This window comes from Glossina fuscipes, unplaced genomic scaffold (assembly GCF_014805625.2).
Source record: "Glossina fuscipes isolate IAEA_lab_2018 unplaced genomic scaffold, Yale_Gfus_2 2, whole genome shotgun sequence".
Classification (NCBI taxonomy): Eukaryota; Metazoa; Arthropoda; class Insecta; order Diptera; family Glossinidae; genus Glossina; species Glossina fuscipes.
In genome coordinates, this window is record NW_023998416.1 from 8,842,673 (window position 1) to 8,869,647 (window position 26,975).

General features: G+C 33.1%; 1 protein-coding gene across 1 annotated transcript in view; it reads right to left on the minus strand.

Annotated features, from left to right (window-relative positions):
- The window catches only part of LOC119632873, a 30,022-nt gene extending 3,192 nt beyond the window's left edge, over positions 1 to 26,830 (minus strand). The window contains exons 1-2 of the mRNA XM_038026017.1: positions 25,942 to 26,830; positions 12,312 to 12,660 (exon numbers count right to left, since the gene is read on the minus strand). Of these exons, the coding sequence (XP_037881945.1) occupies positions 12,312 to 12,660; positions 25,942 to 26,030 (438 nt within the window). The 5' untranslated portion in view covers positions 26,031 to 26,830. The remainder of the gene's footprint in view (positions 1 to 12,311; positions 12,661 to 25,941) is intronic.
- Positions 26,831 to 26,975: the final 145 nt, after the last annotated feature.

Sequence of the window (26,975 nt, forward strand, 5' to 3'; positions counted from 1 at the left end):
TTTCATCAAACAAGGAACAAAGGTAATGAATTGGGAAGAAGAACAATTTTGAGCGCTTGATGATTAGCGTCGGCGTACGCTGAGTAAATCATTAATATTAAATGGAGAACTGTTATTTTATGTAGAGGAAGATCAAAACTAACGAATTCAACCGTTATGTTTATTGATATTTTCTATATCTTCACCATTTTTATCTGAAAAAGTTGCTGATCAAAATTTTCGCAAATATCTAATATTTGCGAATGCCATAAGTCATAATAATTTTCAATTTCACAATAATTGACACTGAAAACGAAGACTTGTTTGTATCCTTGAATACAATGATGCAACCGTCAAATATATTTGCAATAGGAAAACACATACAACGAAAATTTTAAAACTTACTTCGAATATATACCAAAGTAAGTTTGTCGGGCAAGGGAAAAGTCCTTCCCCATTTACAAGAAAATTTCACAGCCCAGTCAACGAAACAACAGTGATATTTAAGAAACCTCATACAAGCTTGGTTATGTTAAGGAGAATAAAGACATAATGCCAACATTCATTAACAGCCACATCATTGGCTTGTGTAAAAACCAAGTACAAATACACGAAGGATACTGTACCTCTTAAAGTAGTAGTGCGTTTGATCAGCATTTCATTATGAGAGGAATAGCGAGTTACTAATTAGTATATTGGCAAGGAAAGGTGCATTCAAACAACATACCCACAACAGCAAGTTATAATTGCTACTGTTTAAAAAAAAAAAAAAAAAAAATAGAAGAGGAACCAAACTTTGTTTTCGTCCAAGGAACGGGCATTTTTGAACTGTCTTGGAAGTTATGAACTTCCATTTAATTTTAAAGTTTTCTTTGAGATATTAAAGTATCTTATATTGTATTTCTGTGAACAAACTTGCTTAAGTAAAAGTAAAGAAGAAATAAATAAATAAATGGGAAACTTTCCGCCAATAGAAATTAATAAAAGAAAGAAAAAAAATTATGTGTCTATGCTTTGCCACAGATACGTACGGTTCGTAGTATTGGTAAATACAGATGGCCAAAACAAAATAGCAGACAACAGTTGCTGAGTTACATACAAATGTGTTTTCATATATATAAGTACATTTGTGAATGCAGCAAAACTTGCAAAATAACATCAACAGAAAAACAATGAAAAAAATCAAAAAAAATAAAAAAAAACCAGAAATGCCGGCAAAATATAAATGAACACAAAAATCACACACAAATTTCGTTCATATAAAATACTTAAAACGGGTAGGAGTGTGAGAACCGATGATTGTCGTAAACAACACAAAGCCAAAGCTCTTCGAAATGTAAACAAATACGAGGTGAAGCGGAAAAAGAAAAACAAAACAGAAGGAAAAACACATGAAATATACACACACTATTACAATCGTTTATACACATAAAACGGTCGCATATGTTTTTAGCTATTTTCCTTTTTTTCTGCTTCACATTTTTTTCTTTACTCGTTGGTATATCTTTTTGTTGTACTACGTTTTTGTGATGACTGTACTTTTTTCTGCGGCCTCATCAACGCTGTGACACAAGCCAATACTTCCAACCTTCGCCGCAATAATATATATAATAGAGAGAGCAAAATCGTTTCAATTGCCTTGTTGTTTCATAGCAAAGTAAACACATGGAATGAAACGAGAAAACACATGTTTTGCTGCAAACGTACTCGCCGTCGTTTGCAAAATATCATAGTTTGCGCCCAAATGAAACGGAAATATTGAGTAATAAGTGTGAGAGAGAACGGGTCAGCGACAAAATGAACACACAGCAAGCACAAAGTCAATAAGTTTTTATTTCTATTCACTCATTTATTTCCCCTCCCTTACTTATAGATATTTATTGTATCGCTAGATATAGTTACACTTCCATTAGCATACGCTTGCCATTTGGTTCATTTTCCAATTTTCCCGACTGTACATTGTTTTTATTTCTAACGTTTTGTGTGATATTGTATGTGCACGTACATTGTCGTTTATTAACAGATGAATAAAAATACGCAAAGCAGCTGATGCTCAATATTCTCCTATACGAAGCACTCCCATACTAATGAGACGTATGTATGTATGCATGTATGTATGTATGTATCATACTTTAAATAAGATCGCGTCGTTCGTTTCAGTCGCTGCCGTTTATTTACAAGACGATATGACTTATCTGCCGCGCGCAGTAATACTGTATTTCTATAAATGGCGTGCTGTGTTGGATTTTCTTTACAAATACCATAACAAAAACAATAACAGCTAATCTACAGTATTAAAAAAAAGTTGTGGCGTTTGTGAACAAACGAAAAACGCAAACCAAAGAAAATTTTTGATAACCACGTCATGTCTCTTATGCTCCTTTCTCACATTCTGCTTCTCTCTGGTGTTTTTAGGAAGAATGCAAAGAAATTGCATTCCATTGCGTGAGATTGTGCTTATGCGTGTAAATGCAACCCAACTGCACATGTAGGCACTCGATGTTCCAATGGTGCGATTAATAAAACAAATTATTGAATACTTTTATATATATACACGATTTTACACAAAATCGACATCAATATGGTAACACATTTGTATGTATTACAAGAAATATAAAAATAGAAAGTTTTTAAAAACAAATAAAAAAAAAACCCACAGACAAAGTGTAAGTAATTTTTATTCATTAATTTCATTCATTAATACTTTCGGTTAAAATTTTGAAAACAACAACAAAATTAAGGACAACGTCTTTTGAAAAATTTTCACATTTGAAGTTATATCGGAAAACTAAATAATGCATCGAGAACACTATGCAAATCAACCGCGAAGTGTACATATACGGCGCCAAACTCAATGACGAAAAAGTTGGAATTTATCTTCAGCGTAGTCCGAATTAAATAACATCCGTACCGTTTTTTTGGAAATATTAGGCCGAGTCATAAGTAACTTCCGCTTTTTTAACAGACATTTGTTTTGTTTTCATTAAATAACAAAATCATATTAATTTACCTGTTAATTGTGAGGTATTCAAGCTTTTTTGACAAACCTCTTGTTTATCTGCGTGGATTTCGCTCTAATACAGCCTTTACAAGATTTCCATCAAAGTCTGGAGGACAGCACGTCTTTAAATGCGTGTCTCTAAAACGGAATTTTACAAACCAATTTTTAACTTTCCGATCAATTATCAGTCCTTCACCGTATACCATACGTACTTTTCCATCTGTCGTCTTAGCGCTATTCCCAAAGCATTTGATGCCGAATATGCACTTTTTGACTCTTTATTTCAGAGGTTAAGAAAATCAGTTGAATGTAACGTGCACCACATAAAACAATTGGCACAGGATTAACTGAACCCTCATCTATATAATGAAAACAAAAACTCGTTTGTTTCGGTGACTTATAGAGGGTAAATACGAACAATAGATTCTACATAGGTGTCTCTGAAGTTACTTATGACGCTGTGCTTTTGTTAACTCCTTTTAGCATATTGTTTACTCCCTCCCCGTGCTAAGCTTTCCTTCGCATATCCGAGATCGGGTTTTTATCTTCTATTTATTTATTGCCTATATACATGCATTTAAAGGCTGTCGGATAACTCGCCGTTATGGAAAGTCCTACCGCAATTGAGATTTGAACCCGCGAACACTGAGTTATTAGTCACAATCCTTTGCCTACTCGGCTACTAATGCGGATCACCGGCTTTATTTTCCGTACCGAAATTTTCGAAGTAGTTACATTTGTATGTTTATAAGTGATGTATAATATGAATGTACATGTGGGCACCGCCCCTTCGGGGAGTATCGTGACGGCTGTGGTTTTCATAATTGCTAAAGCGGATAACTAGTGAAAATAATAGGGCTCAACATCCTACAGAGTGGATTTGTTCGATCATAGACAATAAATAAACCTGGTACTCCAGGTGCAGTTGAGGCCCTTAGTTTATAGGAACTGTCTAAATCTCCGGAAAGCGTCGGTTGCACACGATTAACGCGCATGGGTCATCGATCGTCGTAAGGTGAGGTCTTATAACAGATATGTGAGAAATATTTATGAGAAAGTTTACCGCGCATCCTCTTTGAACTTGAATGCAAATTCATTTACTACTGAACACTATAATATAAATAAATTTTATTTTTTATGAAACATTAATATCTTTTCTTAAAAATCCAATTGAATATTAAGGCAATAATTTAAATATGCATTAAAAAGAGAGAGAATGCATTACGTATATTTTCAAATAATGTGAACTTATTTTTTTAAAACAACCGAACATGAGTTTCATAGCAAGTAAACTTGGTTTTGGGTGAATTCATTAAATGATCAGCTGATTTCACATATTACTTTAACGGAATCCTAGCTTTACACACGTTTTTTTTTTTTTTTTTTGCTCTTCATCTCTCTTTTGTGAACGTCAAACATGACACGTAAGTTTAGTAAGTCCCTTGTTAACCTTGTATTTGTAATCATTGCTGTTTTTATTGTTTACTCATTTTTCATTGTGTTGTATAAAAATACAACAATAATGCCGGTTTAAACAAGTAGTTCAAGTGATTATATGTTATAGAAACAGAAGCGTACGTAGACATAAATGAAATTATATCGTTTGCGTCGATCAGGTCATGTGTTTTTTTTTTTTGTCTTTGTATGCAAAAGAGATTCCTTTTTTAATTCATTTAATAAAAGTTTTGATTGCCCTACCAAGTAGTAATAAAAATAATAAATAAATAAAGATTGAATTGTTTTTAGAGAGACAGAGACAGAGAGAGAGAGAAAAAAAAACCATTGAAATTCTTTAAAAGTGATGCATTTATCCATTTTTTTTTTTTTATTTTATTTTCTGATTATTAGTCATGCCGCTTATGGATGCATGATGTTTGCTGGCTGTACATATTTGTGTGGGTGTGGGAACCAGGCAATAAATTTGTTGCATTTATGTGTAAAATTGTAGTTGCGTTTCCACCTTCTTCTAAATTGCTTTAATTTTTTTAATGCACATGCACAAATCGTGCTTGAAATTAATCTCGAGCTCTTATGATATATTTATTGTTATTAAAAATAAATACTATACTTATCGCACTTTCATCTGAACGTCATGTGAAGAAAGAAAGGATTATTTGTAATTGAACTCGATAGAGAAATAGACTTGGTCGACCGACTCCCCCTGGCGAACATAATAATTTGTATAGGTAGTCAAAATACGAGAGGTGTCCCACCACGAAAAAATTGCATCTGATTAAGAAACATATGATCACTTTGCTTGCCAGCTTTAAAAGATTATATGAAAATTACCGAGAGAGTTACCATTTTAGGGATATGACTCGACCTAATGTTAATATATTATCTTTCTTAAGTGCATTTTCTAATATTTAGGCCTTTCTTTCCTTCTCGCGAAATTGAAATATCAAAATGAAAGTTTTTCTACATTCCATCTTAACCAAATTGCATGCATATATAATCCATTTCGATAAATAAAACCGTACAAAATCATGGCGATGTAAATTTCATCTTATCATAATATATAGACTAGCCGAGTTATGCCTTTGGCATATGTACGAACCGAACAAATATCTATCCAATGAATGCATTGGGGGGTTGATGCATACTGCTGCATAGTTTTGCTCTTATGTTAATAATATTTTACATGTTTTTCTTTAGTAATAACATATATAATCGTGTAAATGACTTGAAAGTCGAAATCAATTCAATGCTTGTACTTTGATTTCAACTCTGCGTGAAAATTGTGGGGGAAAAAATATGAGTAAGAAATAAATAACAGCTGATAAGCGGGATATTTTGTTATTTAAGTTTTGCGAAAATGAAAACAAACAATCATCGAATCGATATAAATATAATTTTCGACGACAAAAATAAAATATCTGATGATAATAAAATGAGTAAATTTGTATTTTGTGTGTGTGCGAGTGAAGATCTCACCACGTCAATTGTTTCTTTTTTTAATTTATGTGCTAAGAAAGAGTTTATAGAGGAGAAGAAAACAAATCAAACAAAGTCTACTCAAACCCATCAAAAAGAAAAAAGTGGTTTTCCAAATTTTTATCTCCTAAATAAATAATTGTCTTTAACTAAATACTTCTTTTCTATAGATTTAGATACTTTAAATGAATTTTTGTTTAAAATAAATAAAACCTTTGATTAAATTTTAAGCTTCCAGTTTTTTGGAGCTCTCAAACTGTTATTGCGCGATCTTCTTGAAAGTCTTACTTCTTCGCTGTGATTGGAAAGTTCACGATATCTGTGCAAATAACTAAAGTTTTTCTTTAAGCAAAATTCTTATTTATAAATTTGATTAATTGCACACACATAGCATGTTGGACGTTTTGTCTCTGCCACACTTATATTGGTATGCATTGCGTATTGGATTGAGGGAAACACATGTTTTTAGTTTCCTAATGCTAGTTTGTATATTCCTCTATATTACAAAAACAAACAGCTGTTTTGGGATCAAATAGTGTTTATTTTACAAGTGACACTCATCGTATGCGCACATGCATGTATATATTTGAATATATCCAACGACAAAATTTAAAAGTATTAGTATGTTTGACGAATTGTCACAACAACAATAATTTATTCTCTAAACACATAACACTTCGTTCGTATAACTCATAAAAGAATCTTCTGTAAAGTGTAGAACACATGCCAGATATTAAATCCTTATGCTTACCCATAATCGATTACCCGTTGATGCTGTGTGCTACCTTTTCCTAAGATCGTTTTAATTTTTAACTGTATGGATTTTGCGATTTCCCCCCGCTCGATCTAATGGGTCAATTTATGTCTGCTGACTAATCAAAATTTGTATTGTTAGCCACTGCTCAAGTGAGCAGTGAGCTTTAAATGTTTCTGCACTATTTCAGTTCGTATATAGTTAGTTAGTTATCCGCCTGAGTGACCGAGTACGCAAAGGATCTCATTGGTTCAAATCCCAAGTGCGGTGGCATTTTCAATAAAGTCGATAGCACACCTTGTTCACGCCATATTCTTTTGTTGACATCTGACAAAGATTGTCAACTCAACACAATCCAAGCATTTTCTCTTTGCCTAAACTATGCAAAAAAAGAGCTTTTTTCATCATATCGAAGGGTGTTCTTCATCATGTCGTTAGTAGGAGTGGAAATTGCCTTTATTTTGAGAATTCTAGGACCAAAATTTGCTGGGTGGTCCGAGACCTATCATCCACGTCATCAATAATAAGACGGAATCGGAATCGCAATCGTCAAGCTGAAGGTTCGGTAGTCTAAAAACGGCAAGAATACGAAAAAAAAACCGGCATAAGAAATCCAGCACATTGGGAACACTCAACTAGGAAGGGCTGATTCATGCGACTAACACAACGGACTCGAAATCTTCCGATTACCACTTCTTTGCATTGACAGATCACGCAGTTGCTACGCAACATTTTGGCTCGCGCTCGATGAATAATTCGCGGCAAAAAGGGAAGACTTTTAATGGCATGGCCGGTCCCCATAGATTGTTAAAAATGTAATATATAAATAGCGATGGGCAATAATTCATTTTCATACAAATAATTCAGTTTCATGTTTACATATCCATGTATATATATGACAAAATGTTCGCGCTGAAAACAGTTGCAAAAGAAGACAAAAGGGTCATAAGAAAAGCATTACACAGCGAACGATAGTTACTTATGCCTTCAATAATTTTTTTCTTATTTTTTAATTTTTTTTCATTTTTCATTATTCGTCTTATGTTAATATGTAAATTGAAACTATGATCTGTTCATATAGTAAAATCAGACACTCAACGCGTTTTGAAAGCAATGCAAACACGACATGTGTTTTCAAATAAAATTGTGTGCAAAAAAAGTGCAGGTTTCTTTTTAGGTATGATGAACGTTGTCTACATAGATCGATGTCGTTTTCAATTGTTTGTCCCCTTTGTTCCTGAATTTTGTTTCACTACTTGATGTCCGCAACTTAATTTAACCATATTTTCAACATCGATATTGAAAAAGAGCTTTAGTATTTCTATTTCGCAAAAATGCAAAAGTATCGGGAGACCACAAACAAGCAAAAAAAGTTATATTCGACGGGGGTCGAATCTCTCGCACCCACCATTATGCTTTTCACTTTCTACTCTTCAAGTTCTTTACCCATATCATTCGTATTATTAAGAAAAAAATGAACGCAGACGGACAGACGGACAGACATGGCTAAATCAATTTGGAAATTCACGCTTTCACGTCTTCCTTTTAGGTTTTTCGTATATTAAGAGAAAAAACGAAATGAGTATGCCCGCATCCTTCAGCGGTGGGTATAACAAATACGCATAGCGCATGAAATTCAATGTTCTAAACAAGGGCGTCAGAAGCGATATACGAAATTTTGTTAAAAAGCTTTTGATTTGTAGGATGAAGAATGCGTTAATAAGGTGGTTTTATCGATGTCGAGCGGTTTTGGGCAATCAGAGAAACAGCAGGTGAATATTCCTTTAAGCGTTAGTATAGAAACCTATTTACTATTTTACATTTGAAATTTGCTTGAGGGTTCCCATAAGTATTTGATAATTGTGTTTAGAAATGATTAAAGAAAGATTTTGTCTTAACAGTTTGTTCGATCTCATTTGTTATAAAGATTTATGAATGTTTTTCTATCAATCAATTGAATGAAAAAAAGTTCACTGACCCTTACTTAATTTAAAAAATTTTTCATAACAATTATCGAATATTATCTTTTCAGATAGATTGCATATTAAAAAGGTATTAAAGAGGAAAAATAATAATAATAATAATAATAATAATCATCGAAAATCAAAAATCAAAAATACTTTTCTGTCTAGGCCAAGTGTTTAGTAGTAAAGCAAACTCTTATAAAATTCTGTTCAAATATATTCGAATTAGTGCCGTACTGTACCAAAATTTAGAACGCATGTGCGAACCTGATGCTGCAAGAAAAACGTACGTAGAACTTTGGGGTTATTGAGCGAGCGAGAATCAGCATTAACCGGGACGCAACTGCATACATACATATAAATATAGACACCAATACGAAAGCATATATGCATACAGCCAACACCTCTTTGCTTCAATTTTCTCCATTCCATTCCATGCTCATGTATGTAAACATTGCTTGCATCACAAAAGAAAATGGAAACAAAACAAAACGTAAAAATGTATACATTAAAAAGGAAAATACTATATACCACAGTAATCACATGTGTATTTACCAGGAGCGCAAGTTGTAAAAATATTAAATATATATACCACTCCCACCCATCTAAAGTAACGTATCTATTCTATACTTTTTCTCAAGTGAAAGTAGGATGAGAATAATAGGCGACGATGGCTTTTGGATGAATAATTTTCTATACTGGGGGTTAATTTCATATATAAACCTATCTATATATATATATATATAAATATATATATGTGCGCAAGTTTTATGATGATGTACTAAAGTTTTACATACGAATACTTTCTTATGGTTGTAAATGGGAGATTATAAGATGAACAACGCTCCTAAATATGTGTACATAGCAAAAAAAAAAAAAAAAAAAAAAAAGAACGTTAGTTACATTTAAATGAAATATTAAAAAAAAAAAATTGAGGTAATGTTTTTATTGCTTTTGTCGTGATGTGTGTGACATGTCGTTATATTGAATGTGTCTTGTGCCGTTAAGACTGGAATTTGGATCGATATCTATTCATTCCAAGAAACTTTCTTTCTCTTTAGTTTCGATATCAAACGTTTCATATATAAATGGCGCCTTATCAATTAAAAAAGGAAATTATGCTTCCATGTGTGTTTCTTTGTGGAAAAACAAAATTGAAATTTTTTAGTTCGTTGCTAAGAATCCTGCAAACCTATTTGAAATGTTTTCAATTTGTTTCAAAGATTCATTATCATAAAAACAACATTTGGTTTAACACAATAACTTACATTTTGTCACAAGTGTGCTCACGCACATGCATGTACACAACCTGTACAAGCAATATGAGTTAAGTAAATTGTAACAATGTCTTAAAGTTCATTATCCCCTTTAAAATCTTTGCACGACACTGTGTAATCCAATTTCCGGCTCACTTTGATGAAAAATTAAAATTTTCAAGAGAAATACAAAAATTTGCTTATCCAAAGCATTATCCAAAAGACAACCGATGCGTTGAGGCTGTGCATAAAAAGAATCTTTTTTTCATGAGAGGATAAAGAGTCTGCTGATATACGCGCGGAGATGGCACGTTTGAGATGAGCGCAGCAATCGTTCCTTGGCAAGTTTTCCGCTAGATGGCCGAATTTCATCAAGCTGAATCGATATGACTTTTTTTTGCTCCGCAATTTTGCATCAGTTATTGTCGATAACGGTTCCTCGTGATGGCCTATTTAGGTTAGAATAGACCATATTACATCATCCTTAATTAACATATTCTTGAATTGGAATCGTTTTCTCACATTTATTGAACAAAGTAACGGGAAGTGAGAGATCTACCACATTCAAAATATTTAAGGGTTGAGTCCTCCTAAGAGAACTTTTTATGTACGTAGGCAGCACAGCGTATGAGGCGGGGTTGGATCAAGCAGATATGGCCAACGGGCTGATTGTAGGCATCAGAAGCCTATTTCCAAAAGGGGATAGACTTGAGAAAGTACTATAAGGACTGTAAGGCACTCGGGCAACCAATTGCTTGTTCGCAAAAAATAAAATAACATATCAGAAGCGTTATCAATGCAAAACCGGTGGTCATTAATAGTCATCGGATAGGATGGGGCTAATAGGAGATCATTTCAGCAGCAAGACGCACGCTTCCATCAACTAGCACAGATATCGTGGCCAAAAAACGGTAGTGAAAAGTGAAAACACCTTGAGAAAGTTTGTTCGAATTGCTTTTCTAATAGAACAAGGCAATAACAAACAAAATAAATAATAAGTTGACTACGAATATTTTTGTTCTTTATATAGGATTGTAGAGGTTTTCCTGTGTTAAAGTCGATAAACGAATTTGCTGAAGATTAACAAATAACAAAACTATTTGCGACTGTCAACGAATTTTTATACCCCCGGCTTTACCTTAAAAGATTAAAAAAGGAGCACTCTAAATTTCCTTCGTCTATAAGGCCAGGCTGATTATATCCATGTTTGTAAAATACTCGGAGAAAATTTTTCGCTTGCTATTCTCAGCTTAAGCTGTGGGGCCTTTAACGCTTTCTTCCGGGCGTTTCAAACTTTTTGACAAAGTAAATGTATCCCACCCCTTTCTCTTAGTGGTGGGTACAATAACACTTAAAATTCATTAAAACCAATCCTTTTTTGTTTGATACATATAGGTGCCCTCACTCAAAAATCCATTATTAATCTAACTTTCCTGGTTAAAAAGTTCTACATCGCTAGTGCCCACAGCTGAACTTTGTTCAATCTTTGTGCTCAAATGAAGAGGCTTGTTTACTGTTCCTTGTGTCAGTCAACCTCCGCAAAGTGAGTCAGTGCGTCTCATTTATACATATCTGACTTTCAGTAAGAATCTCCTGTGTTGCTGATTCCGGCAACAGCCAATCCAATCTGAAAATGTTCAAATGTCCAACAACAATTTTTTCTAATATATATCGTACTAAATTTGACTTCAAGTCGATAAAAGTCTCGGAGAATTCATAATGCATTTAAAAGAGAGCCTGAATAATTTAAGTAATTCTATAATTTCGTCAAATGTTTGCCCTTGAGAACAGAAACATTCACATTGCATTCAAAAGCTTCATGTTTACTTATTCTTGAAGCGAAACGAACCTTTTTTATTATAAATATTATTCTTTAATTTCGATCTCTTGAAGGAGGCCGCTTTAAAGAGAATTATTAAACGCATTATTAAACTTTCTTGCTTTTTAAGTATGACAAGACAACGATATTTGTAATCGGTAATCGAAACAACAAGATTAACCCTTCGGCAAGTTTGCGAAAACCAAACAAAATGCAAATCGAAGGAAAATACCTTGATTTGAAACACCATTTGAGATAAGGAAAATTGAAGGGGATTTCACGATTATGTCGACGAATTCACAATTCGACGATGATGACATTTGACATCTTTTCATATGAAGAGTGCATCAATTTTTACCATACCAAATCATCATAAGTGTAATGGCATCAACCATTTCCATAGTCGCCCCATGAAATTGTCACAAATATATACAAAAAATTTTCACTTTCTATATATATATAGATAAAACATTTGCATTCAAGGTGTGAACATTCACTTCAAATGCGGGACAATTGTTGTTGATTTTAAAATATATTTTTTTGAATAATATTTTCCTGTTACTTTCTTGTTAAAGACGATCAAAAATCAAAGCAAGATACTTACCTTACTCAACTTTTCGCCTTCATGACGAGGCAGCAGAGAACGTAGATTCTGAAATCCGGCATTAATGCTTTGCATGCGCCTTCTTTCGTTGCTGTTGGCGATTTCACGTCGCATACGCTTTTCATTGTCTAGTGTTTTATTATTAACGCCACTATTTACACCAACACTAGAGCCTACTGTTGTATGCTTACTACCACTACCGCTGCTACCGCTTTGATTCATATTAGAACTATGACGTTGACGCGATGATGATGCAGTTAAGACGTGTTGTTGTTGGTTCTGTGTTGTAGTTGATTGATTGTCGCTATGATACTGATAGGATTCGCCCCCAGAATCCTCTAATTGTAATCTGAAATGAAATAAATAGCCTTAATTCTTCGTTGCAAATGCTATTTTAAATAGGCGTTTAACTCGTGAAGAGGGGGATATCAACTGGGTATGGATAACTGCTAAATGTGCGATTTAGCTCTTGTTTTGGGTCGGCTTAGCCCTTTACCTATCTATACAGATTAAGCTAAAAACCTGAAACATGGTGCTTCATTCATGCTTTGAATCAGGATATCCAAAAGTTGTAACCGCTTCACTTCGACTTTGAAATGCCGCCAATTAAGAGTGATTGATTTCTAATAGATTTAAAATAACAAGTAGATAAAACACAGATATTGATTTGACAAGTGGTTAATTAAAATTATATTTTTCGACTTCAGTTTAAAAATATAATGGAATAAAATTTTCGGGCGCTTTTCAAAAGAATGCAACCGAAATTACTTGTCAACTTTCAACTATAGATGAGATTCAGATTAAGGACCATCCTAAGTTGCGACAATAAGGAGCAGAAACTGCTAAATTTGATTGTTAACCTGCAAAGCAGCCAATTGTTTATTAATTAAATCTGCCAAGCCATTTTATATTAGAAATTCCGCAACTTCAAGACATTTTACCATTTTAAACGAAACCAATCAAAGGATTGAAAACGCAGTCGTCTAAGTTATAAATTTTTCCGTGTAAACATATGACCTTTGTTTGCATTCAAAGAAACATATGATCGATTAGAGCAACCAAAATTAAAAAAAGAAATGAAAAAATTATTGACGATTTAAGTGAAATGATAAGTAACTTAAGCTTCCGACTAACTCTGCGATTTTATCTACATGGATGTACTTCTCATGTGTAGCATTATCATAAAATTTCTTTTCATTTTCCGTTGTTTTTAGCGGAAACATCCTCATAATTTTTTTAAATCGTCAAACAAACAAGTAAGAATACTGGCAATGCTGCCAAATCGATCACAAGTATCGTACAAAAACAGCACCGTACACTTTTGGATAGAAAGCCTGGCTTGTGACTATGAAAGTAATTTGAGATCAATTTACAAAAAATAAGTAAAATAACCGTATAGGTGATAATCGAGAAGCATTTTAAAAATTTTGGGAGCACAAGTATTCGACATAAGAGAAGCTCTATTACAGAATAATTATGAACTTGTCCTACTGATACCAATTGCTTGATTGTTGAATTAGAACGTTTTCTAATAAACAACAAAACTGAAATTGAAAAAAATATTGATTCTTTAGGCTTAAAATATAAACTTGACATATATACATGGAACGAATCCATAAGAGAATTATATATAATTTGTAGAAAGCAACTTCAACAACGAGCTAAGCTTAAACTTTTTCTTCCCAATATTTTATGTTTACAAATTTTTAAAAACAAAATCATATGAAACTAAACTTTGTTTTGCACTCTCACGCTAATCGGGAAATATTTATATATATATAAATAATATATATATAAATATTTATATATATATAAATATAAGTATTACTTTTGAATGCGGCTTTGTATACTGCCAGTCTAGGATTGTGCACTGCATATTAAATAGACACATCAATAAATATAATGAAACAACATCAAAATAGATTATGTCACAAGCTTCGTAGACGCATTACTAAACGCTTTAATTTACAAATTTTTCGAAAAGCACAGTTTCTAATAAGAAAAAACACCATATGAATTAATTCATGAAAAGAGAGCGATTAAAATCTTAAACGTATAACAACAACAACAATATTATGAAAAAAATCTGTGCTAGAATGCAATGGAATGTCATTGGAATGGAATGCAGTTTCATTCACCTCTACTGCTTTATACATTTCAATGACTTGAGTTGTAGATGTCAGCTGCTATAGTTTTTTCATTTTTTGCTTCAATCGCTGCTGATATAGTCACGAATGCTCAGAGAAATTGAGAGAGATATACAAAATAAACGATGCTGGGTCTCTGGTGTATCTGTGCAACACGCAAGCAGACAAATAAAGGCGCAAACAATTTTGCCACATAAAAATGTTAAACAAGATAATAAGTATTACCGCAATAGTCCACAATACATATATATATATATACATGTATAAATACGAACCAAATGCAGAAAAACATTCAAGAGACTAGACCATAGGAGAATATCACAGGTATATATATATATATATATTTGTGTATCTACTTAGATAGATGAGGATATTCAAGCACGTATACAAGAACGGTCATAAAGTGGCAAAAATTTTTCAACATAAACCAGTTCCAAGTAAAAGAATTTACACGACCTTTCAAAAAGTCTAAAAATAACACGAATCCAACAAACTAAAACGTAAACAATGTGTTGTATATGGAAAGAAACTTTATGTTCAAGTATATTTTCATTCGTGAACGAATAAGAAGGAAGAGAAAGAGAGATAAAGACGACGATAGAGAGAGAGAGAGAGAGAGAGAGAGAGAGAAACATAGAAAATACAAAGCGTAGGAGCGGTAAGAACACTCAGTTTATAGAAGGCATTTCGATTATGGTAACAATTGTTGTAACTCAGTGCATGGAAGAATTTAAGTTTTCTGCACAAAAACGTATGTATAAAATAAATGTAAAAAAAAAAAAATGTACTTGAATTAGACGAGAAATCTGGTTAGAACGCTGAACAAGAGTAACATTCTTATTACTATTGTTATACAAAAAAAATTTGGTTAATTATTTTATTAAAAGATTTTGCCAGGAAAATAATTTTCCTTTATATAATTATAAATCGAATGCAAGGTTTTTTGGCAATTATCAAAAAAAAAAGAAATAGGTCAAAATCGTTTGTATTGGTGCTTTTAATTGTGACGTCATAGTTGACCTGAAAATTTATCAATTTTCAAAAATACAAGATATAAATAACTCGTATTATTATCAGTTTTTAAATTTCAAATACGAAGGGATTAATTTGCGCTGCCTTTACTATTGAAAAAATGTATTAAAAAACAAAAAAAAAGCACTTGTTTTGTTTATCTTGTAAATGAAAACAGCTGCAAATGTTGTAAACGAACATATAAATGGAAAGCTTTAACCGATTCAAAACAAGTGAAAAAGCTATATTCTACTTATAGATGTGTTAGTGATATGGCGCAACATATGACGTAGAATTAAACTGAAACCATACATAAATATAGGCCAAAGTTATAGGACAATATTCAGAATTCTATCTCACTCCTTTTACTACGTACAATGTTTAACGTTTTCAGCTTATGCAAGCGGGAGGTGTGACTGCGACACAGAATCAACATCATCAATTTTATATATAATATTTGTATCAATATTGTTCTGCTTTCATTTGAAACCAAAACCAGGCGTTCAGAACTCTTTTCTTTTTTTCTTTTTTTAAAAGACAGAAAAACATATAAAACGAAAGAAATGTTATTATGTGTGATGTGGCTGAAGATTGTGGCGAATTACCTTATCATCTTATGTTTTGTTAATATATTAATATTGTGGGCATTTCTACTTTAGTTGTCGGCTTAATTGCAACACAAAGTTGTTAGTGATAACATTTTCCAGTCAATAGTTGGTTATAAGTTCTGTTCACACCAAACGGCTAAAAGAACGCCGCCCGTAATGGTGATTGGTCGCGCATAACTTTTTCTGATCCAGTATAATGCATAAATATTTTTTTTATCATCAATTATAATACGATGCAAACGTACTTCTCGTTCTGGTCTTTGGGATAACTGGCGGCATATAAAAAGCTTAACGTAATCCGTTCTTAAATCATATGACATTCAATCTGGTTATTTGTGGATATTTCTTATATCCTTTAATCGTGTGAAAAGGATTACTTGCTCGACTCGTTATGATATGGTCTGGACTTTTTGGAACCTTACTTCATGTTCAATTTCTTTCACGTGCAGCACTTGCCTCTCGTTAACTCAAACCTTCGATGCTATGCTTTCATCAATCACTTTGGCAACACGACGCGTCTTCTTTTCTGGCTGATTGCATTTTGCTGGCACATGATTCAACTCAATACTCGAAAAAAAAAAAAAATAGCGGATCACGGTCCACCATTAAATACCCTACACTAGCCCGCAACTATTCTTAAAAAAAGGCATTACATGGCAATTGACCGAAGAGTAGATCGAACCAAACCATTTTTAAGAGTGTTCCGACTTGAGCCAAAACTTGGCAAAATATATCAAAAATCGCTACCTTAAGATTGAACAAAAGAAAACAAGACAGACGGATGGATAAACAAGCCTACCTCGGCAAAATAGAAGGTGGGTCTAATCTTGTCTAAAAATAACTAGGTAACCACAAAGAAAATCGAAGCGACAAAATTCGCGGTAAGTTTATCTCCAAATCCTTCTGAGTATCGTATGCATTCGCACAAACATAGTATACACTCCTTTCATCACAAGTGGTGTATGGAATAAAAATCCTAGGTGAACAGAAAGGAAGTTTAGATAAAACTTCAATAAAATAGTGTGAGGAAGTGAGAAGTGGGTGTACTATAAGGTAATCAAAATTATAAATTGGGTGAATTGTCGATCAAAGCATTTACTATGAATTTCCCAAGAATTCCAGAATAAGAAGATATTTTTACGTTTTAAATGAACGAGCAGCCAATCATACAACAACAAACAACATTTAACACGAAAGATGATTTTCTTGATTTTCTCATATGATTTCACTTGAAAACACAATCATTTAGGTTGCTTTCCTAAGCGTTGCCATAAATGATTAATTTTGCCATATAAATGCACGATTTATTAACATGTGATCTTTTACAAAAATACATATGGTTTTTCTTTACATGTAAACATATGACGAAATTTGAAAGGTGAGGAAAAAAGAAAAATGAATTATTAAACATTTAAGGAACTAAGATCTTACAATTTTCACTATCATTACAATTTACTTTAAATGATAAAGATTCCATGTTTAGCGTTTTCACTTCTCGTGTGATTCTAACTGAAATCACGGAAACGCTCACGATATAACTGAAATCTCTTCTTTTTACAGTATAAATATCGTATAAGTAAATTTTTGGCTTATATTAGGTGTTTGCAAAAAATTTGATCACTTTTTCACTTGAAAAAGACATTTATTGTAGATAATTGGTCCAATATATATTAATTAAAATAGTTTCCATATATTACAGTACATTTTTGGCAACATTGCGTTATCAGGTGAAAAGAACTTATATTTTTCTGGCAACGGTCCAGCCACCGATCTATTCACGCACCAGTTCTTGAACTTTGTGAACCTGCGTACCAGCCAAGCCATGCTGCAACGATCTGAACAAATGGTAATCAGGAGGCGCCCTGTCGGGTCAGTAAGCTGTGGCAAAGCTTCCCATTCGTGCGCCAATAGAGTATCCTGGACAACGCCTGCAATAACTGGCCAAAAAATGGCATTTCGTGTTGCCACTTTTAAAACGTTGCATCCAAAACCGGCAACTGAGATATGATTTGGCAGCACCACGTCTCTGAACGTGTTTGGTGGACTTTGGGAACAGATTTTTTCAAATAAACAACAAAATTAAAGAAATACGAGAGGAGAACTTTGAACCCTCTATGATTAGCGTCAGTGTATGCTGAATAAATCAATAATATTAAATGAAAATCCGTTATTTTACGTAGAGGAAGGTCAAAACCGTTGAATTCAAGTGCTATGTACATTTGTATTTCCATAGTTGGGAGCAAGTCATGAGGCAAGGAGAAGCGACCCGTTGCCTTTTACTCCGCGCATCTCGAAAGTTTTCGCCTCTTCATCTATAAAATAAAAAACTAAAACACTGTAGTGGACCACGGCTCACCATTAAATGGTTTGCAGCACTTCTCTTAATTCATGTATTGATTTTTTATAATGCGGAAAGTGGTCCAAAGTGGTTCGATCCAATCCGAAACATTTCTATCGGCCGTCATCGTTAGGCCAAAACATGTTAGCATAGCAAGTTTCATCTAAACGCCTCAAAAATTGCAAACTTTATGTTGAACCACATGAAATCAGGGAGGACGGACGGACAGACAAGGTTAAAAAATGTTTCTAAATTGACAGCTATAATAAAAAGTTAGTCGATCTGAAGTCCTTGTGGATATTGTAGGCATCCGCACAAATTTAATATACACTTGCGATGCAGGCTATAAAAAGTTCTCAATTTTTCTCAAAAATTGTTTATGTTGAAACAACGAATAATGTATGCTTCCGGTTTATCTATTGCTGTGCGAATATTTGGCAACCAAAAACATTTCAAATTATTTATAGAAATAAGCAATTAACACTTACATCCGCCCTTTGATTGACGTATGGCTTTTTTGGGGCGGGAGAGCTCTTAATCGGATTTAATTCATTTTCTCCGAACAAGCATTTCTTTACAACAAGCATTTTACAAATTTAAGCATCAAATAATAATAATAAATAATTATCCATTCGCCTCGAAGGAATATTCGTGGAAAGTCTTAGTTTCGTCCTACAAATGTCTATCAAAATCGTATTAATTTATAAAGCATCTGCCGCTTTGTTACAACATCTTGCCTCTCGATGGCGGCGAATGAGCTTAAGCGTAGTTGATTTTATTGCTCTACAAGCATATAATGGCAAAGTTATAACGCCCGCCGTTTCTGGTAGCTCGCAAAAAGCGTATTGTTTATGACATCTGTATGGAAACAGTCATCATCCTTTTCTCTTAAATACGCAGGCAGGCAATAACATATTTTATAGAGCAAGTAAAATATCATATGTTTTATTTTAGTAAAGAATGTTGTTTTCTTTCTTTTTCTTGTATACGTGGAACGGTATTTTATTATTCACTACGCCCACATACATGACATTTCTCCCGGCGTCGTCGTCGTTGTCGTCGTCTATATGTTATTAAAAATAAAATTCACCTATAAGGCATATTTACTTTGTGCATATATGCAAGGTAGATAAGTATGCTCATATGTACTTTTACAGTCGTGTAAATGTCATGTTTTATTTTATGCGCACACATAAGTATTGAAATACAGCAGCCTTCACCTACTAATGAAGTAAATCCGTAGACCCTTACACAATAGAAAAGCCAACCGCCTCATGCAGTGTCACGTTAACTTTTTTTATTATCTTTCGACTTTTTTTGCCAATCACTGATGCCTTTGACGAATGATGAAACAAAAAATATCTAAATTATTTTTAACGCACATCGAACACGAATGAGAAAAAATTCGCTTTAATTGTTTGTGATAAAGAAAATTTGCTTAAAAAAAAAAAAAAAAAAGAGTAAAACAATTTTAAAAATTTAGAAGTTTTATCAAATAAGTAGCCAACCGTACCTAACCGTTTAGAAGAAGGTATACATTTGTATTTGCGAAACTATGACGACGTTGAAGCACACGCAACATAGTTTTCGAACTCTGGCTAGATCGAGAACGCGGGAACGTTCTCTGCTTAATTCTAAGAGTTTTAGAGTAAGGAACGGTGTTAGGTTATGAGCCACAAATTCATTACGTTATCTAAATATAAAATAATCGTGATTCTGAGTTGGGTATAATGTATCTTTAGTTGCTAAGAGGGGAACGCGAAGGACGATGACGGGTCCGGGACCTTTCTGCGACGTAACAAGGAACCATGTTAAGAAATTGGGGGCCACAGAAAAAACCAACAAACCATTGAAAGCAGTGCGGCGACAAGACAACGGCAAGTTAAAAGATTAAATTCCACGTCGTTGCGCATTACCCTACAACATACGTCGTTTCATAACTGGCTTCTACATGAGTCATAACTCTCTGAGGTACCATCTGAAAAATATAGGTATTTCGAATATCGATTCATGTAGACGAAGGAAAAGTCCCACCATATCCTGTGCGAATGCGCGTACCTGTATAATCAGATACCAGGTGTTAGGTGAACAATTCATAACGCCGAACACCATATGGTGGTGCGAACCAAAGAACGAGGCGAGATTCCTAAGAACCATAAAGCTGCAAGTTAGGTGCATGGGCGAGTACAATAGGTTTTCTTAGAGCGTAAAATGGATTGCCCCTACAATCTTCATTTGCTCGAACTAAATGAAATAATCACTAGGGAATAAGCAACAAGTGTGAAAGTGCACAAGCGTGCAAGTTTAAACTCATAACGCGTTATTATTGTTGATAAAGCAAAATTTCAAACGAAGGAAATTAATTCAAGTGAACGCATCGTAAATTTACAATGTGACCGCGTCTGCCGGCGAAGAAAATTTTCGCTTTCACCACATTTCGTTTAATTTATTTACTGATTAAGAAAGAAAGAAAAAAAAACAATAACAATATAAAGTAACTGTTTATGAAAACAGCTGTTTTAAAGTTTGCAAAAGATCTGTTTTGAAAATGAAAAAAAAAACACGGAACAATTCTGAAAAGAAGAAAAAATCACATCCGATGAATATTGTTTTCGTTATAATGAACTGCAGTTATTAAAATACATATATATATGTACATATGTATATATATTTAGATGTTCTTTTTTTATATTTACTGCTTTTCATTATGTTGAGTTGATGCAGCAAACATAATACCTAAGACAAGGCCTAAAAAATGCAATAAAAAATCCGACGAATAACATATGCGAAAATTCGACGTCTAAAACTGAAATTTGAACTCGCTAAACCTTCGAGAACGAATTAACTTATTTCGCATCATATTATTATTGTCATTGTATACTACGTCACCTTCACTAAATTCAAGTTAATATTAAGTTTATGCGGATGTATGTGCACTTGAGACAAACCCATTTTTTATTATACTAATCAATTCAGAAGCTTGTCTGCCCTTCTGTCCGCCTCGCATTTAATCTATAGGCCACAATTTTTGGGATATTTTGATGAAATTTGATGCACCAACAGGCATTGGCTGAAAATGATTTATATCGGTAGCAGTAAAAACACAAGCTTCGGGCAAATTGCAGTTAAGAAAGCGTTTCAACAATTGAAAATAACTGTGGTATGATATTGGACGACACAAAATATAGCTCGAGATTTATCAATTCGCATGAAAGAATGGACACAAATTAGGTTTATGCGAGATGAGTGTCGCATTCGATCCTAATCGGCTTAGAATGTATTCATATGATCATTCTCCATAAAAAATTTATATGTGCAATTAAGGCATTGGGTTTTTCGTCTTTTGTCTCGTCATCCACGGATGAAACATTGACTTAACATTACACGCTAGAATTATGTGAGGGAAACGAAGTATTAATAACGAGCAAGTAGACAGACAAGAGAGCACGATCTAGTGCTTTATGGGACACAAAAAGCATTATTCCTATGCATGCCTTTGAAAATGGTATTGAGAAACAAGGCCTCCTCAATCTAAGAAACTTCCAACTGTAATGAATCGCTCGACCCTTAAGCAAGTTATATTCGCCACTTCAATGTGACTCTTGAACGCATATGTATACACCTTCTGCGGAAAAACGAAATAATGGCGGTTTATATACAATATTTCATTACACTTTATGTAAAGGTTTTGAAACTTTCAATAATCCAAATAGACACCCGATTCAAGTTTTATATTTTTAATCAATAATTTTTGACTTGCCGATCGAGCAGATTTGCAAGCAGATCAATGGATAAATTTTAGCTTTTCGTATCATGTGACACACCATACAGCATGTCGCAATGCATTTGCGGCTTAAACATATCGGAGAAACGCCGACACATTCGAGCGTCGGCTTCCTTTAAAGCTATCGATCAAGTCTAGCCACTTTGCAAGAAACGAACATTTCTGTAAGGGGAGGAGGAATGGATACCACTAAACTATGCGTGTGCTTGTCAACCCGATAAATGTCTCTGGATGTCACGAGTATATAGGGAGAACTAGTATACGAGCTTTTCGCGTTAGTCAGTATAAAAATAAAACCAAATATGTGTGTCCCACCAAAATAGCACTGATGTTTGTAGTGAAGCACGAAAAGATCTTCACTACAATATCTTTCTTTTCTTTCTTTTCTTTTTTGTCACATAAAATTGGCGCCATACAAAATTTATATATGTGTGTAGTACTTGTCATGCCTGTATATATATACATACAGTGTATAAAATTAAAATTTTTCTCTTATGTAATTATCGCCGCAAAAAAACAAAAGCGCGTGACGTTGTTTGTCAAATAAATACAAAGGTTTTTAATCAATCGAAATGAATCTAATAAGGAAACAAGATTTGTATTGCGATGTGCACCCACGACACGCGGACGCATAAGACCTACGAACTTAAGCATAAACCCGATATGTCAAGTTTCAGTTTCTGCTTAAATTTTGGAATCTTGAATGTCTCAGCAACAGGCGGATTGCGTTGACGGATTTGCGTTATAGATATTTGCTGTATTCCTGAGATTTGATCGATTTAATCGTTAAATATAATGCAACACTAAGAACAACAAGTTATTACTTTAATTTTAATATTGAAAAAAAATTAAGAAAAAATATCGCTTGATACGGTAAGCACGCGTTATTGAAAAATATATCTCACATTCGATATCGCGGCACGGTCAAATAATACTCCGCCGTAACTGACGGTGCATAATAAAAACTGAATGCATTCTGGAACGTTCTCTACGTACGAATTGAAACGTTTAGATATTAGCATAAATTCCGATTGCAAAGGATCGCGTTCTATCTCTTCAGATTACGTTTTCTCCTATATGGGCTGCTTTAGGAGCACGTATAAAATTATAAACTTTATTACAATGCGGCACGCAAATATATGTATTGAAGGTTGATGATTTCGAAATTCAAACTAAACTTAATGATGACCCATGTCATGGCGTACATACGTTTGTGCGCACAAATAATGTGCTCTTATATCTAAATATAAACAATCAAAATTCTTATACAATATATATTTGGACAGTTTGTTTTTTTTTTCTTCCAATGAATCTGTTGCGTTATATATAGAAGCGAACTGCATTCAAGAAAACCATGTAGCACATCCAAACACAAAATAGAAAAAATAAAAAACAAACAATAGAAAAAATAAAAAATAAGATCATATATTAACCGGCTTAAACTGCCAACAACAAAACAGCACTATAATAACGGTCTAGTAAGCCAGACAACTAGCTCTACTTTAAGTGCATTACACTGTCGATGTCATTTACTAATAATAATGAACGATGTTGAACGTCACAAAAAAAAATTTTATGAAATTTATAAAACGCTCCAATCAGACGTTAGGGTGGTGAGGAAACAGACTTTACTATTAGGCACCGAAGCAACAACAAGTTATTCAGAGGTGTTCAAAATTACGGAAACGGATGCAATTAGTTCATGTAAACATCTAAAACAGCCGCGCTTCTCTTTTCTTTTTTTATAAATGTTGCAAGATTTCTAAACATTATCTTATCTTGACTTTTTCCTTTTTAGTAGAACGCAATTAATTCCACATAAAATTGCTAAGGCGAATAAGAAACGACTGGAAATAAAACTTGTGGGGTTACTGAGAGTGTGATTATTAACAAAGGCATAAAGCAAGCAGCTGTTGTATGTAAACTTATATTAAATTAGAAGAGAATGCTATGTGCATTGGGTAACGCCTGTACGTGAACAAAACTAAAAGTAAACAGGAAAATTGAATTAAATTTCCTATAGAACAATGCCTACTGCGCCTTTCTTTTCTATGAATCCTTAATGTTTTCATTAGATATAATTGAGAATTTAATTTTTTCGTTCTTTTATTACCAAAAGAATGTTAAGTATTAGAATTTATGTTTAATCAGCTGTTCTTATTTACTTTCTTAGACACAAATGCAGGCGTCATACGTTATAGTATCATATGATTGAAATGTTTCTGCCGATAATGCAAAGAAAGAAACAAAGGCTCTAAACGAAAACGTATACGTAGAAAGAATATAAGGATAATTATAAACACTTAATGTAAAGAAGTAAAGTTTTGCGATAAAATAATTTTCGTAACCAAAATTTAAATAATTCACTATACATGCAACAAATCACATAAGGCTTTATCGCTTTATAGGTTATATATATATATATTGATTGGTTATTAAAAAAGGGGCACTAGACGGGAAATATAAAAAAAATAAAACATATTTAAATTTATTAGCATACCATAAAGGATTAGAAATAGCGAATGATCAGAAGCATTCGAGAAAACAAACTACTTAAAATAATATGAATAAATTTCCCTTAAAGTCCGACTATGCTTTCTTATTTCAAGTAAAATCAGTAGTCATTGAATAAAACATATGAACAGTATGTATGTACAAATATATATTGCGCCATAAATTGGCTGTAATTTATAAAAGACGGTCACACATTAGACTCTTTCAAATGCCACTGTTCTCAAATGACTTGCTTTAACAAGTGTTTACTAAACGCATACAATTTCGCTGCACCTAAACAGAAACCTACACTACATACACATGCGTATACATATAAGTAAAAAACAAAGAAAGCTTCAAAATAAGAGAATAACATCGTCGCTTATTATAACGGCATATACTGGAATGAAAGTGACAAACTATACATTCCAAAGAAAATGTGACAACGGCGTACTGAATAAGCAAAAAAAAAAACACATGATATTGAGAAAATAAATACGACTTATGTTATTGTATTGTCGTTGATACAAAGCTGATTAGTAATTGGTTTACTGATGGACTATATGATTTTCCAGTTGTTAGGTTTATTGCGATTGTCACTACATTTGCCGGTACAGCTGTTTCAATAGCAACAAAGTAACTAAAAGAAATAAAGCTACACATGGTCAAAATGAAAAAAAGGCGATCTAATAGATAAACCAAACACTACGAAACCTGGATAAGACGAAAAGCAAAAGCAGCTGATCTAAACCAAAATTTTTAAAGTTTTGCAATTAACAAATTTAATAACGTAAAGATGGGAGAAATTTTTTCATTCGTGAATTACTTATTCGTTCGTTTTAATTTTTCGTAAATGTTGTACTGGGAATGAAGTGAAAAATGAAACAAAAATGACAAAACACGGTGTCTTTGCGCCATATTTTCTTCTTTTTTTTTTTTTTTTTTGTTAAACGTTGAAGAAAAATCCCGAATTCTAGCGATGTGAGGCGAATACTCCGATTTCGTAGATCTGATCCACATATGTTTTCTATAAACAGCTACAATATATTTATTTTGTTTTCAATATATATATATATATATATATATATACGCAGTACATGTTTGCAAATAACATATGGCTATGATTGCCGTCACGTTTACTACAAAAATATTACACTACAGGCGTACATAAAATCAATAAATTGCGTATTAAAATTGACCACTTTTTAGTAGATGTACTTGTAAATATGTGTATACATATATTACTTACTGCAACTCTTCATCCAATTCTTCGGCACTATTGTATTCAACGTTTTCCAATATAACTTCCTCTGTCTTAATTGGAACTGGTGCAGACATTTTTTTCTTTTTTAAAGTGAACACAATTTTTTTATATATCAACGTGCACTTCTATCCTCAAAATTTTGAGAATATTTTATATGATGTAAAATATTATAATTTTAAAAACACGTGGTTTTTTGTATGCGAATCCTGTACTTATTTGCAGTAATTTTCCGGCGACAATTTTTTATTATAATGTTTAATTTGAAATATTTCACTTGGCTTCTGATTTAAAATATTTTTTAGGTCTTTGTGAGTTCTGTTTTGATTTTTCACTTTTCTTTCAGGTTAAAAAAAAAACAAAAGCAACAGAAGAATCGGTGGCTATATACAAAAACATCAACGAAACCCAAAAACGGTGTTTTTTCCGTTTGCCTTGTTATTCTCCTTTACACACTCCCTGTTACTTATACACTGACACAATAAAAGTGACGCTCTCCAATACACTCTCACTATATAAAATAGATTGCAATAATGTCGATTATTCGCTGTTTGTTAAGATTTTTTCTTTCAATTTGCTTCTTTTCTATATATAACAGCTGGCTGCTCGCCTTGGCTCTTTTGACTTTTGTTGTTGGTATATTTAGTTTTTCAGCTGTTTTAGTTTCGTCTTACACAATTTAGCGGCAAATTTTATCACTAGCTATGTAATAAAATGAATACAAACTATTTCGAATTTTGTTGTTATTTTAGCTCTTTTATATCATCTCCTATACTTTAATGCATTTCCTATTTGCATATTTCATTGTGCACATATACACATTTTCTCCTTTAGACAAAAATTATCCGCAATACAAACCACGTCAGACAAGACACAAATGCAAAATGCAATACACCTTCACTCTTTACAGAATAGAAATCTATCTCTTTTTATTCACATTAAACACAGAGATGGCAATAAAATCGTCGGTTGTTGTTTGTGAATAAATGAAGATATAAAACACATCCGCAATTATACAACTG